The 13294-nt window shown below is 35.0% G+C and overlaps 1 protein-coding gene across 4 annotated transcripts in view; it reads right to left on the reverse strand.

Annotated features, from left to right (window-relative positions):
• Window positions 1-13294, reverse strand: part of FBN2 (fibrillin 2) — a 166125-nt gene that overhangs the window by 14565 nt on the left and 138266 nt on the right. For all 4 annotated transcript variants that reach the window (XM_065745582.1, XM_065745581.1, XM_065745584.1 and 1 more), the window contains exons 45-56: window positions 13113-13238; window positions 11992-12108; window positions 10058-10186; window positions 9632-9751; window positions 6346-6471; window positions 5961-6113; window positions 5298-5363; window positions 4896-5021; window positions 4666-4785; window positions 3367-3489; window positions 2814-2945; window positions 1986-2111 (exon numbers count right to left, since the gene is read on the reverse strand). In XM_065745582.1, coding sequence (XP_065601654.1) covers window positions 1986-2111; window positions 2814-2945; window positions 3367-3489; window positions 4666-4785; window positions 4896-5021; window positions 5298-5363; window positions 5961-6113; window positions 6346-6471; window positions 9632-9751; window positions 10058-10186; window positions 11992-12108; window positions 13113-13238 — 1464 coding nt within the window. The remainder of the gene's footprint in view (window positions 1-1985; window positions 2112-2813; window positions 2946-3366; window positions 3490-4665; window positions 4786-4895; window positions 5022-5297; window positions 5364-5960; window positions 6114-6345; window positions 6472-9631; window positions 9752-10057; window positions 10187-11991; window positions 12109-13112; window positions 13239-13294) is intronic.

The raw sequence follows: 13294 nt of genomic DNA on the forward strand, positions 1-13294 counted from the left end.
TTTAAGCTATCTATGCTTGGCTTGTATTTAGTATATATTTTTGGAGTTGGGGTTCTTGGGGTTGGGCTGTTGTTTTGTTTTGTGTTGTTTTACTGGCCAAACTAGCGCATCTGATCATCTGTACCTTGATATGATTTAAATGACAAAATCCTTAGCACTTACAAGTCTCTATGCAATTCACTATTGAATTGTATAGAGATATATAGAACTTTATTGTTCAATGCTTTGATTAGTATCTATCACAAACGATGAGTAAGAACTACACAATCATTCCCTCCTGCACATTTGCTTTGAACAGGGAGTGGAAGCGAGATTCCAGTGTCCAGTTATCATAGAAATTCTAAATTTTGAAGAGACAATACTTCTAAATACACTATGACTCTTGTCTAATCTGTTAATATAAATGGAAACATTGTCAACTACAGTCTGAAAGATGCTAATGTTTCTAAAGGAAAGGTACTGTCTTTTTGTCTTAAAGTTAAATCTTTCATATCCCTCTGAAACTGTACATTTCAGAATACCATGACAACTTTCTGGTTTAACAGTATAAGAATATCATCTGTAGATTTCTTACATGAATCAGGTAAAAGGTGAATTCTGCCTTTAAATGAAAATTGTTTTGGGTTCATAAGATAAAGTCGTCCTCATGGAAAACACTACTTGTATTAGATACCCTAGTGGTTAGCAGGACTCAGCAGGTTTGTGTTCCCATAGGAACGTATTTTGTGCAGGTCTTTAAACCCTTAAGAACATATAATGCCTTGTCCCTGATTTGAGATGGAACATATTTTAATGTGAACAGAATATATTTTAAATGGTATAAATTAAGATTTAATGTATGTGCTTTAATTTTGAAGATATAGTTTGTTTCTGTGAGACTCATTTTTCAGTCATGTGTCATCTGGACAGCATAAAAAAAAAACAACAACAAGTAGTAACAAGCAAACTAACCCAAAGCATCATTTTCAAAGCATAATGCATGTATATGTTATGTATATTACATACATATTATGTATATATACATAAAAATATATAAGAAAGCAATAATGAAAGCAGGATATTTCCTTGCCAGTTATAACTGGCTGGAGTTAACAGCCCGCAGCAGCCTTTTCCCATCTGGTCCTAATCCTTAGGAAATACTCTGCACTTTGAATATTACTGCTTTGCCATGAAGTCAGCACAGTTCTAATGGCAATTTACAGACAGATGGTTACACACTGTACACATACCTAAGCATTCTAATCAAATCTAAGTATTTTAATGCAAGTGTGCTTTATGCACTCCTACATACTCTTGCAGTTTCACATGCTGGTATTGTAAAACACTTCTGAATAATCTACACTTGAACACTGATAATGAAAACGTTAAGATTCTGCAGTTCTGTTTGATTTTTAAAAATGGAACAAGTAGTTTTATAGTGAAAATGACAAGTCTAAGAGTACTGATAACAAATAAGGTTGTTGAATATTAAATCATTCATCAGTATTTAATGTGTAGCCATGCCTCAATAACTTTTAAATATATTTTGATATTTTTTGAGACATATTTTTTATTCATATTCATGGTCTACATTAACAGCAGAGAACATTTGGATGCCTACCTGAAATACTGTGCTGATTAAAATCATGTCCTGATCATGGAAACTTTTCAGTTTGCTTTGCATTCCAGTTTGTAATCTAGTTAAGGTAACTAAATCCTGCTTTTTTAAAACTAAGTAATTTGCCTGGATAGCAGCACGTTTCTGCAGTTTGCAAACTGGATGTCAGGCCCCTGATAGCTCAGTTCAGCCCACATTCTCAAGATGCTTCCCACTCTGTCATTATTTAATATGATATCATTATGCTAATTAATTAGGAATATTATTTAATTTTTTCACCGAAGAGCAACAATTGTTAGGTACTCAGAAACCTAATCTACACTCCACATCCTCGGCTGCTTTTATACTCTTTGATATAAGCTGGAATGTGTATGAAAATGGCACTTACCAAGACACTCAATCCCTGATGGGCTTGACAGGAATCCTTCATTACAGTCACATCGGTAGCTCCCAATAACATTCATGCAACGACCATTTTCACAGATGCCTGGCTTGGTACGGCATTCATTTTCATCTATACAAAAATACCAAATGCAGGTTACTGTTACAAGAGAATGTATCAGATCTGTAAAACGCGTTCAGCATTTTGCAAGAAGTAGAAAAATCAACAACTGATGAAGCAGAAGGAAGACTTTTCTATTAATTATACCTTACTCCATAATTTATATTCTGCACCTAAGATGAAGGCTCTAATCCTCCTATATTCTCTGCATGCATAGTGAACAGATTTGCTATGGTAGTATCCACATCTCTTGCTCTCTGTGACTTTTATATATAAAGCCTAACAGTTACATGAAAATTTCATAGTTGTAATTCCTTAAGGAGCTGACACAATATTTACAGACAGCATTACTGTAGAAGGAAATATAACTTTCTATTTACAATACTTTTTCTTCTTATTTACAAGATAAGGTCTCTTTTGTCTGGCTACTTAATGCTTTAAGTCTAACAAGTGTCTGAAAAACTTCCTGACTTTGTTGAACAACTAAAGAAACAAAGTTTTTCTTCTAAAACACTTCCTAGACCTTTAGGACTACTTTCAGATGAGGCTCAAGTCTTGAAAATACAAAGAAAGTTTAAGATATTGACTACTAACAGATATCTTAAGTAAGTGTCCCTAATGAACTGCTACTTTCAAGTTTATTTAACACACATACAGAGAACTGTTTGCTTTTTGGAATTACATCAGATGTCTTCCTTCTTTTCTAAGCTTTACCTGTACAGCCTTCTCCATCAGGTCTCCGTGTCATTCCAGGAGGACAAATGCACATGAAGGTACCAATCAAATTTTTGCACATCATGCCTCTTGATTCACAGTCATGGAGACCTTCAGCACATTCATCTAGATCTGGAAAAACACAAACATTTTGTGTTTGAACATCTTTGCAATAGCTTCAGTTACTAAAGACAACAAATACTTTCTCAGGAAAAAGGACATCCAGACTTTCCTAGCAGACAAGCACTGAAAAAAATCTGCTTAACTGCAGTTATAGGAATAATATTTGGGAGCTGTTAAAAGATGAATTTCATCATCCTGACATTCTTGGTTTTACATTCCACAGCAAGTATACAAAAAGCACTACATAGAGCTCTTATGTAAATTTTATTTGTGTGTTTAAAGAGAAAATAACAATTGTTTGCTACATATCACTGAACAGATGAATGTAAGATGCACAGAAATATCAGGAATACTCTTCAGACAACACAGGGTGATGGAAGGTGGGGACAATTTTACATTTTACATTCTACAATTTGCGAGTTTACATTACCCTTGCACATCTTTTGGTCTTCTCTCAGTTCATAGCCAACTGGACAGGTGCATTCATAGAACCCGTATGTATTGATGCATCGAAAAGCACAGAGCAAGGGGTTCTGAGCACACTCATTTATATCTGAACAGAAAGGAACAAAACCATCATTTTCCACCAAGTTTTAAAACAATCACCCAGAAGTTTTTATACCTGTACTTCTACTGTCACCATTCAGGGGAATCTGAATGAAGCTCTGCATTAAAACAGTGATACCATTAAGATGGAATTTGAATTCTACTTGAATTTTGAATGACAGGCTGGAGCCAGTTCTTAGATTCTCATCAAATGCAAATTTTGAAATGTATATGTGTGCAAAAGGAGATGTCAGCTTTTTTTCACCTGTAAGAATATGAATTCTTACTTTGAAAAGTAAACTAATTACAATTCATAAAAACAATAATAATAATAATATTTTTTTAAGAAGGATCCTGTTAAGGATCTGATGAAAACAAAGTAGTTGTTCTCAAATTCCATGCTACAATAAATAAGAGGTATTTATTGAAACTAACAGAGGATTGGCTCAAAATAGATAAAAGAAAATATTTTTCTATGTTGTAAGAGTGGCGAACTTCTGCATCTTGCTGCCACAAGAGGCTGTAAATGCAGATGTTACCAGTAGCTTCAAGACTGTACCAGGCAGATTCTTGGACAACAGATTCATAAATGGATACTAAACCCACTCAGCAGGGAAATGCTCTCCTGTGCAAATCATATGTTCCCTAGATCCACAATTATTAAGAGGAACGAGCCGCTGAAATTTTTAGTTTACTACCTTTAAATAGAAATTTTATTTTTGTTTACTGTGCTGAATTAGGACTTCAGAACAGTGAGAGATGAAAAAAAGACTAGATAGATAGAGCAGTGGTCATGTCAGTTCACTGGATCCAACACAATTCACTTGTTACTACAGTTGTGAGTAGGTCAGTTCATAACTAAGCTGCTTCTGCAAATGCTCTGCAAATTCATGCATTTTTGAACTGGACAGCTGTATTTTTGGTGAGGTTATTTTGGGGGCCCAACTTGTTATATAAATACATTTTTTACCCCTCTCCATCAAACAGTATAATAACAAAACAAAGACTAACACAACATATGATTTTAGAAGCCCCATGATAAACCAAAAATAATGATTAAATCAATTTATTACTTTCCCAATGAGATATCTGAAGCAGAGAAACTTTTTACAGAACAAAATGCCTGTCTAGTAATGCAATTTGATGTACAGAAATCAAAGGGAAAACACAGAAGACATATTACCTTCACAATTCATCATTGGCCCTGGCTCAAATCCTTCATGACAGTTGCATTCAAAACTGCCAATCACATTAGTGCATGTACCATTCCCACATGGGTTGCCAATTGAACACTCATCAGTATCTGTACATAACGAATGAGTAAATGTAAGATGAAGAGAACTGGGACACACTTTTAATTGTGTTTTAAATTAAAATGCTACAGCTCTTAACATATATGAAATAGGGACACACCGATACAATGTACTCCAGTGAAATCTAAGTTGTATCCCATTGGGCACTCGCAGCGGAAGGATCCATCAGTGTTGATGCAGTGACCATTTGAGCAAATCCCTGGGCTTTCAAGGCATTCATTAACATCTAAAAAGTAGGAAGATAATAGCAACCACTTATTAGCTAATTTGTTCTTCATCAAGTCTTAATAAAATATTTTTAAAACAAAGCACCCCATTCTGTTAGTCTCTCTCCAGATGATTTCAAAGGTAACTTCTTATCTACCTCATAATGATTCACATTTATTAAGTTAGAATCTTGTCACCCATGGGCTGTGGGAAGTAAGCCATCACACAGTGCAAAATCCAGGTCTAGCTTTAAGTATAATTTTTTTTTCCAATTAAGAAGGCAAAGAATACCTACCTTCACGTGTATCATCAATTCCAGGAATAGTCCCATGACCATATGGACAGAGGTCCTGAAAAGCAACTGTGGAGGTACATATTTTTAAATAGAGAGCAACTGAGAGAAAGAGAAGCATGATAAATGGTTAAACCTATTTAAAATCAGACATCATCTATATTGCATTTTTCTGATCTCAACTGTTTATATCACAGCCCTCATGCTATATTTTCCAAATGTGAAAGTGACACCACCTCTAAGGAAGGATAGCAGTACTGGAACATGCTGAGCTTCCAAGTGCACATGATGTATTTTCCTTTCTGCACTTGAAATTTGGAGAAGAAAAAACTGAAAGTGTTGATAACTTCAGAGATCCTCAGCACTGTCCCGTTTTACTCATCCACTTCCCTAAAGCAGATGAGATGCATCAGCATCTGTGATTCCATATTGTTGAAGGTTACCAGCTCACTTCTCATCACAGACAAAACAGTAATTGAGGCTGTTTTTCTTTAGTTTCTTCTATTTGATTTTATTCGTTTAGTTTACCCCATAATGATTCTACTAAAGGCTATAAGAGAGAATGATAAACACATCTCTCTTTCAAATGATCAAAAGGACACAAAACAAACATACTTTTCCTTTTCTCCCACCTAAAAAGCTTTATTTGAATCCTGAGTGTGTTACCTTCTTCTTCCTTTGGGCAGAGCTCACAAGGATCACCCCATCCTTCTCCTGGCATTTTACTGCAACAACACTTTGCCTTTGTGGTGTTGAAAGCCTTTGGGACAGAGCACTTCCCATTCTCAAAATTAGTGAAACAGAAGCTCTGGCGGGTATCTAAAATAACAAAATAACATTTTGTGAAGCAAGCAGCTCTTAACTGGTTAAAAAATGCATATCTAGCTCAAGAAGGAATGATGTCAAGATAGTATTTTTCTTGCTGTTTTGAAAGCACTTTCCAGCACTCGTAATGCCATTTGGGAGGGGGCCCCAGAGGACTCTTTCATGTTTTTTACACAGTACTTACCTGTTAGAATCAGCTTTTATAGTACTTCATCCTTACACTTACCAAAACATCTCCGTCCATTATCAGACAGCACAAAACCTGTAGGACAAATGCACTGGAAACCTCCTGGAGTGTTTGTACAAGATCCAAAGAGACAGATGTTGGGATCCTCATTGCACTCATTAATATCTGCAAAATTTATGAGAAAATGTTCACAATAATTTTATCAGACATGAATTCATTAGTTTAAGAATATTATTTATTCATTTAAATTCAACCACAGGTGCACCTTCAATAAAGCAACCAAGAGATAAAGCATTCTGAATGTCTAACTCACTCTTTTGATATAGAGTGTTTCACTGGCATTCCCTTTCCTCTGCAAATATTTGTTTCTTGTCATAGTTACAATATAAACTTTAAATGAATGCTTTCAGACTGAAACAAAGAAGGAGATACAGCTATAGGAAAAATATTTTCCAACCAACATGCAACATCTGATCACGAATTTTCAGAAACACTCCATGTTGGGGATTCTTTATAATAAAAGGCATTTTTTCCACACTGATTGACTGACCCTTGAACTGAAACTACAGACAGAGGAAGGACTATAAAACATAGATTTCTATTTACCAGGTTTCATTTATTAAATTCTGTTTAATTGAATAACTTAGAAAATATAGCTAAGGCTACAAAAAAAAAAAAGTGATTTTATTTAAAATCATTAAAAACTTGAAGCAAAGGAGTATCTAATGTAAATACCAAGTATCTGTAAATTTGTGCCGCTAAAACAGTATTAGGTTGCTGTCTAGATAGACAAAGAGTAAGTAAAGTAATTCATTAATATACATTCACTTTTTACATCTATTATTTTAAACCAGACTTCAGTTTATTCTCTTCTGAAAATGCTGGCAGAAGAAATAAGGCCTCTTTAGCACTCTCATTTCTAAAGATAATTATAAGGTAACAAGTACTGAGGTGTATTTTAAAATTTGTCAAAGCTATACCTACAGTGCAACCCCACTTGAGTTTTACAGCAACAGAAATTAAAGAAACATCAGAGACATTTGCCTGTATATCTGTAATTATATCCATGCTGATCTTAAAGTATAGGCAGAAATGGGTACTCTCCATGAAAGTAAATTTTTATTGATGCTGATTCACAAATCTGTGGTGTCATTTTTCCTGATACAAGTTGGACTCTATACTATATTAAATATGACAAAACTGATCTGTTTTTATCAGATAAGGCAGCAACAGAAAAACAATCCTTTGCATAGGAAAAAATAAGTGGAATGTGGGGACAATACAAGTAGAGACAGGTTCTCATGAAGTTAGTCTGAAAACTGTCACCTAGGGTCCCCCTTCTGAAGTTACTACTAGGTTGTACTGCTCAGGAATAAACCACTATAGCATAAAATGGCATGTGAACAGACTCTTCCTATGTAAAGTCTTGAATTCACACTTTTAAGTGAAAGAAAGGTAATTTCCCAGTTAGTGTGGTTGTTGGTAATACACAAAGCTCATCAACTCAGTTGCATTAATGGGATGGAAACATTTTTCTTTTGATGTTCTGCTTATTACTACACGGAATGGCTTGGGACAAGTGGAACAAAATCCTGTGCCTATGATGGACAGGTAGCTAACCAAACACTGGCAGCAAAGCTAAGAATCTTGCCCCCTCCATTTCCCCTGTAATGAAAGATGATACCACTAAGCAGGTAGGTGAAAACCAAGAATATCTATTTGGCTCCCAGCTGTTGTGATTGCTCCTGCACAGAATCACTGCAAGCTCTAGAATTTATCTAGCTGTATCCACCATTTCAACTACAGAGAGAAGCAACGAGTTCTAACAAAGATGTTTGTGTGTAACATCAACAGAAAGTCACTGGGAGTATCAGAGGTTTCAAGAGCTGTCAGATTATTAATCAAAGTATTACTACAATCACATGATTATCTGGGCTATTTTCAGTAAATTCATCTTCAAATTTTCTGGATATATGGCAGAACAAACACCTATTTGGCAGCCACTGACTTTGTAAAAAATATCAAGACTTTTGTCAGGATTCTCATAAACAGTGATATTCCAGGAAAACCAAAAGCTTTCATTTTAAATCAATGATTTTTACAACCACAGATGATTTGAATTTTTCTCAAACACAATTGCAAACGTGGGAACAGTAGAGAACAAAAGAAGCCATAAAGCTGGCAGGCAAACTAAGCACTATGGTAAGATACAATAGAATGAGAAAGTTCTGAGACTTAGAAAATATATCCTCTTAATAAATATAAAATTCATAATAATAAACTGAATAATACAATTTCAAAAAAGATCCTTTTGTCCTGCCTTTGTTCCTGCACTCACAGTGTTAGACAAATTATTATATTTTTTCTTTATTCCATACTCATTTACAATCAGGCGTTATTCCAATGAATGTATCTGGGGAAGTCACAGCTGCTAACCTCAGTAATTTAAGCTAAGAATCGGTCTTTTTTTATGTAGCTATAGTGGAGAGACAGCTGCTAACACTTGTCCTCTGACCATTCAGGAACCAAAGACTCCTAAATTTGCTCCTGAAAATCAGTTGCATTCACCCTTTTTGGAAGTGCCTCACACACAGTATATTTAAATGGCAAATTCATTCACAGCAGTTCTGATAAAAATTGAGTTGCAACTTGAATTTATTTCTCATCCTCATATACCAAATCTTAATTCATCATGTAGCACCCAGCTTCTGAATTATGTTTAAATGAGATTTCTCTGAACAAACAAGAATGTGCAAGTTAATGGAACTCCTATTCCAATCTCTTCCTGAGAAGTTCAACATGTGAAAGACGGTATATAAAACATTAATTCAGAAAATAATTGTTAGAATAAGTCAATTTAGACCATTGTTCTAAAACTCCAAAAATTTATCAAGAATTTTAAATTCATCACTCTGTTGTGAAGTCAGAAGCATCTGTCATGAACTGAAAATAATAACCTGCTTTGTAAACATAATATAAATCCAGTACACAAGTTGGTGTGTTTTATCTACAGCAGAAAAATGTGGGTTCATTAAAAATTCAACATTCTTTTATTTTTGAAAAGTAAACTTAGCAACTTTCAGTTTGCATGAATAGAGAAATTCATGTTTCAAAATATAATACAATACAGTACAAGATGTTATCTTCTCTTCTGCCTCTAAAATATCTTCCTGTAGACTTTTACTACTTATTCCTTGGCCCCAAGATTTGAAGTAGCACAAAATTCAAAATCACCAGTGTGTACAATTACTTCGCACCCATTATGAATCAGATACTTTTTCTGATTTTTACATTGTTTAGAAGCAACAATTACAACCTGCCTTACCAATGCAACTTTCACTCTTCACTTCGTATCCTGGTGGACAGATGCATCTGAATGATCCTTCCAAATTTTGACAGGTACCAGGGGAGCATGAACCAGGCAGTGCCACACATTCATTAGTATCTTAAGAGAGCAGATGGTATCAGGAAAGGTTTAAAATCATGTAATTCTTATGACATGGTTCTTACATTACAAAATAGCGTTATTCATTAAAAAGATGGCAGGGTATTTTTCTAAGTTTTCTTTTTTAAAGCATTTAAATGTACAGTGATCAAATACTCCAAAACGCAATTACTTCTACTGAGTTACACTGAAGTCATGAAGTACATACATACTTCAAACTGAAGTTATTTTTTTATTCTTTAATATTCAGTTTAATTTTTTTCATTTCAACAGTACTGTGACCCCTCATTGTGGTAACATACATACCGATGCAATTCTTGCCATCTAGAGTAAGTTCATATCCCTCATTACATAAACATTTGAAGGAACCAATTTCATTGAAACACCGGCCATTTCTGCACACCTGACCAAAGAAGGAACTGCACTCATCAATATCTGTAAAAAACAAAGCAAAACCCCATAAGCAAGAGTTGAGTCCCTCCAAGAATTTAATTACTGAAACTTATAAGCGGGTGCAGCATGTACAGTATGTTATGAAAAAAACCCAAGTAGCAATACATCTGCATATTTCCATGGAAGGCAAATATTGCAGGAATAAGAGAACAGTTGACAGATGGAAAGTAACTCTCACTCAAGTGCTTTAAGTTATATGTTCTATTTAAAAAACACTTTTTTGGGGGGTAAGGTATTATGCTTCTTAATCTTGCAGCATTACCTCAGCTACTGCATCTGGAGACAGTTAACTACTGCCAAGTGACTGTATTACACTAACTCCTGACACAGAAAAGGTTACATGGGGTGTTCTGGACTTTCTCTGGATTTTATATGCGCTCAAGTAAATATGCAAACTGAAAGGAACACTTTATAATACACCAATGTATTACAGATGAGTACTACAGATGAAAAAGTGCAAGAAGACAGGAAAATCAAGGGGACTGGGTTAGCATTATGATGGAAGAACTTACACTTTATAGTCATAAAATATTTTAAGTTGAATGACAAAGACTAACATCAGTTTTGCTAAAGAGGTTTCTAAGTTGTCTTCAAAAACATAAAGTAATAGCTCCTGAACAAGATGTAGCCTGCAGAGCTGTGTCTGGTTAGTAGCTTATTCCACAGTGAGCTTCTTGTATGTTACAGTTTCACAGGCACAAATATCTTCAGAGTATAACACTGGGATGGGCTCAAATTGCCTGTGAACGACTGTGATAGTTTGGAAGAAAGCCCTGGGGCTCTCCAGACTGTCAAGAAACATGTTCACAAAAGCCAAGTGGCAGAGTCAGCTTGAGCTCCTTAGCCTCCTTGAAGGCACAGCCTGGCAGAGAGGCACTCAATGCTCCTGGCAGCATCCTAGCAGCTTTTACTGCCACTGTGAAGAACCTCCGTGGAATAAATACCGTCCTCTGGCTGCAGTCTCTTCCTTCTAGAACAATTTTTTAATTTTCTCTTTCCTGGACAAGCAAAGGATTTAAAATATTTTTAAGATGTTTGAGCTGTCTCCCCTGAACCACAAAGGAACCAGCAGACTTTGTTTTGTCTTTCTTCTGTAGCAGAAAGGAATGTGATGGCTTACTTTTTGGCTTAGGCTTTTCACAAGACCAATCTCCTGAGACTTAAAAAGTCTGCTCTTTAGCTGAGAAAGTCTATTCTTTTATCAAAAGTATTAAAATTGTCCAAAACCATTGATATCCTTGTGCTCTCTGCTATTAAGGAATAGGAAATAGCAATGTCTCTGAATAAGCAGAGTTCATCTCAGGAGAGGAGATTTAGAAGATCAGTTGTGCTGGCTTTCTTATTGCTGGTCTCTTTCCTTCTTCACACTGTGCAAAATTTTCAATAATATGGCAAAATAAAGAAATTATTTTAAATTCCTGAGGTAATGCTGGTGTTGTGATGTTTCTCATACTTATTCTGAGCAGTCCTTATGGACTTTGCCAGTATGAAAAGATGTGTGCTATAACTGCCCAATTCATCTATTTGGGTTGAGGGTTGCCTTAATATGTCAGTGAACTGAAAGGCTGTCCCAGTGGTCCAGAGTTTCAGGGTTTACATTATCTCAAGCTGCCCAGGAGTACATATCATTAATTTTCAATAATAATAATTATTATTAACCTCTATTCCTGCATTCAAGTAACTTCCCTAGCATTCCAAAACATCTTCACTTTGAATTTTTATTATACGACCTCCTTGGCATATTAAGCCAGCAACAACGAAAACAAAGTTTGGATTACATCACCTACCCATACAATCATTGTTATGAGTTAATTCAAATCCTGGATAACACAGGCAGTTATATGATCCAATGGTGTTCTTACACGTTCCATTTCCACATGGATGGCGTTCACATTCATCAACATCTGCAAAGAGAAACAAAAGTGTACGGTGGAATTTATTCAGGTATTTGCTAGTGTGACATATATGCACACAGTGACAGTATTCTAAACCTCAGTCCCTCCTTTTATCTCTCATATATTTTATTTATAATACCAATTTTTACAGCATGGTGTGTAAGCTCCTGGATATACACAAGATTGTAGGTACATTATGTACAACTGGTATTTTCATTTTTATTTTAAAATATACTCCTATCGGGAAAGATAAAAATAAGGGCATATATGGTATCTCAAAGCATTTTGTATTTTTATTTTCCAAAGAATAATTATTAACTTCTTTATTTCTTAACATATGTTTCTTATATGAATTCCGTACAAAGGATAGAGCTTCACAGCCTTGGAACTGTCTGAAACCTAATATGCACATTTTATTTTTATGCACATGAAAATTTGCAGAAAATGCTCTACCTTGGAGTTATGTAATTGTTCACAATATAGTTTGTATAAACTAATTTATGATGCCAGTACTGCATCTAGAATTATAAGGTTTGCCTATAAAGTCTTGGATACATTCACTTTTTAAGGTACTAAGAATTCAGTGCTTTCTACCTTCTGCTCAGGTAGACTTTGGAGTTTCATGAGGATGTGAAAGACACTTAGATTTTAATCTCCTAGGTGTTGTGGACTTCTATTTTTTTTTCCTGTGGGATAGTTCTCGTAATCTCCAAACTCTTATCACATCACCTAAAGCTTTTCTTTCAAATGTGCTGCTGTGTATTTTCGTGAAAACAGAGTTAACATATTTTTCAGTAACACGGAGCAACGTATCAGAGTACCGTGATTTGTTCTCCAACTGACATACTTACTTCAATGACAACTTCATATGCTTCATTCATAAGAATTCATAAAAAACACATGAACAGTCTGCCAACGTATTCTTCTCATATAATTAAAAAATACACATCTAGACTTAACTCCCTTCTGTCTACCCCTTATTTTTAAACCACAAAAGCATTTTCTTTCCATACCCATGCACATAGTCTGGTCTTGAGATGCCTTAAAACCATTGTGACATATGCATTGGTAACTGCCTTGCATGTCCACACATAAACCATGACTGCAAACATTAGGAATTTCCAGACATTCATTGCGATCTATAACAAAAATATAAAACAGATGGTACACATTATTGACTTTTATTATTCATTCA

Source organism: Cyrtonyx montezumae, unplaced genomic scaffold, assembly GCF_038088225.1.
Source record: "Cyrtonyx montezumae isolate F1298 unplaced genomic scaffold, pur_monq_1.0 scaffold_36, whole genome shotgun sequence".
Lineage (NCBI taxonomy): Eukaryota > Metazoa > Chordata > Aves > Galliformes > Odontophoridae > Cyrtonyx > Cyrtonyx montezumae.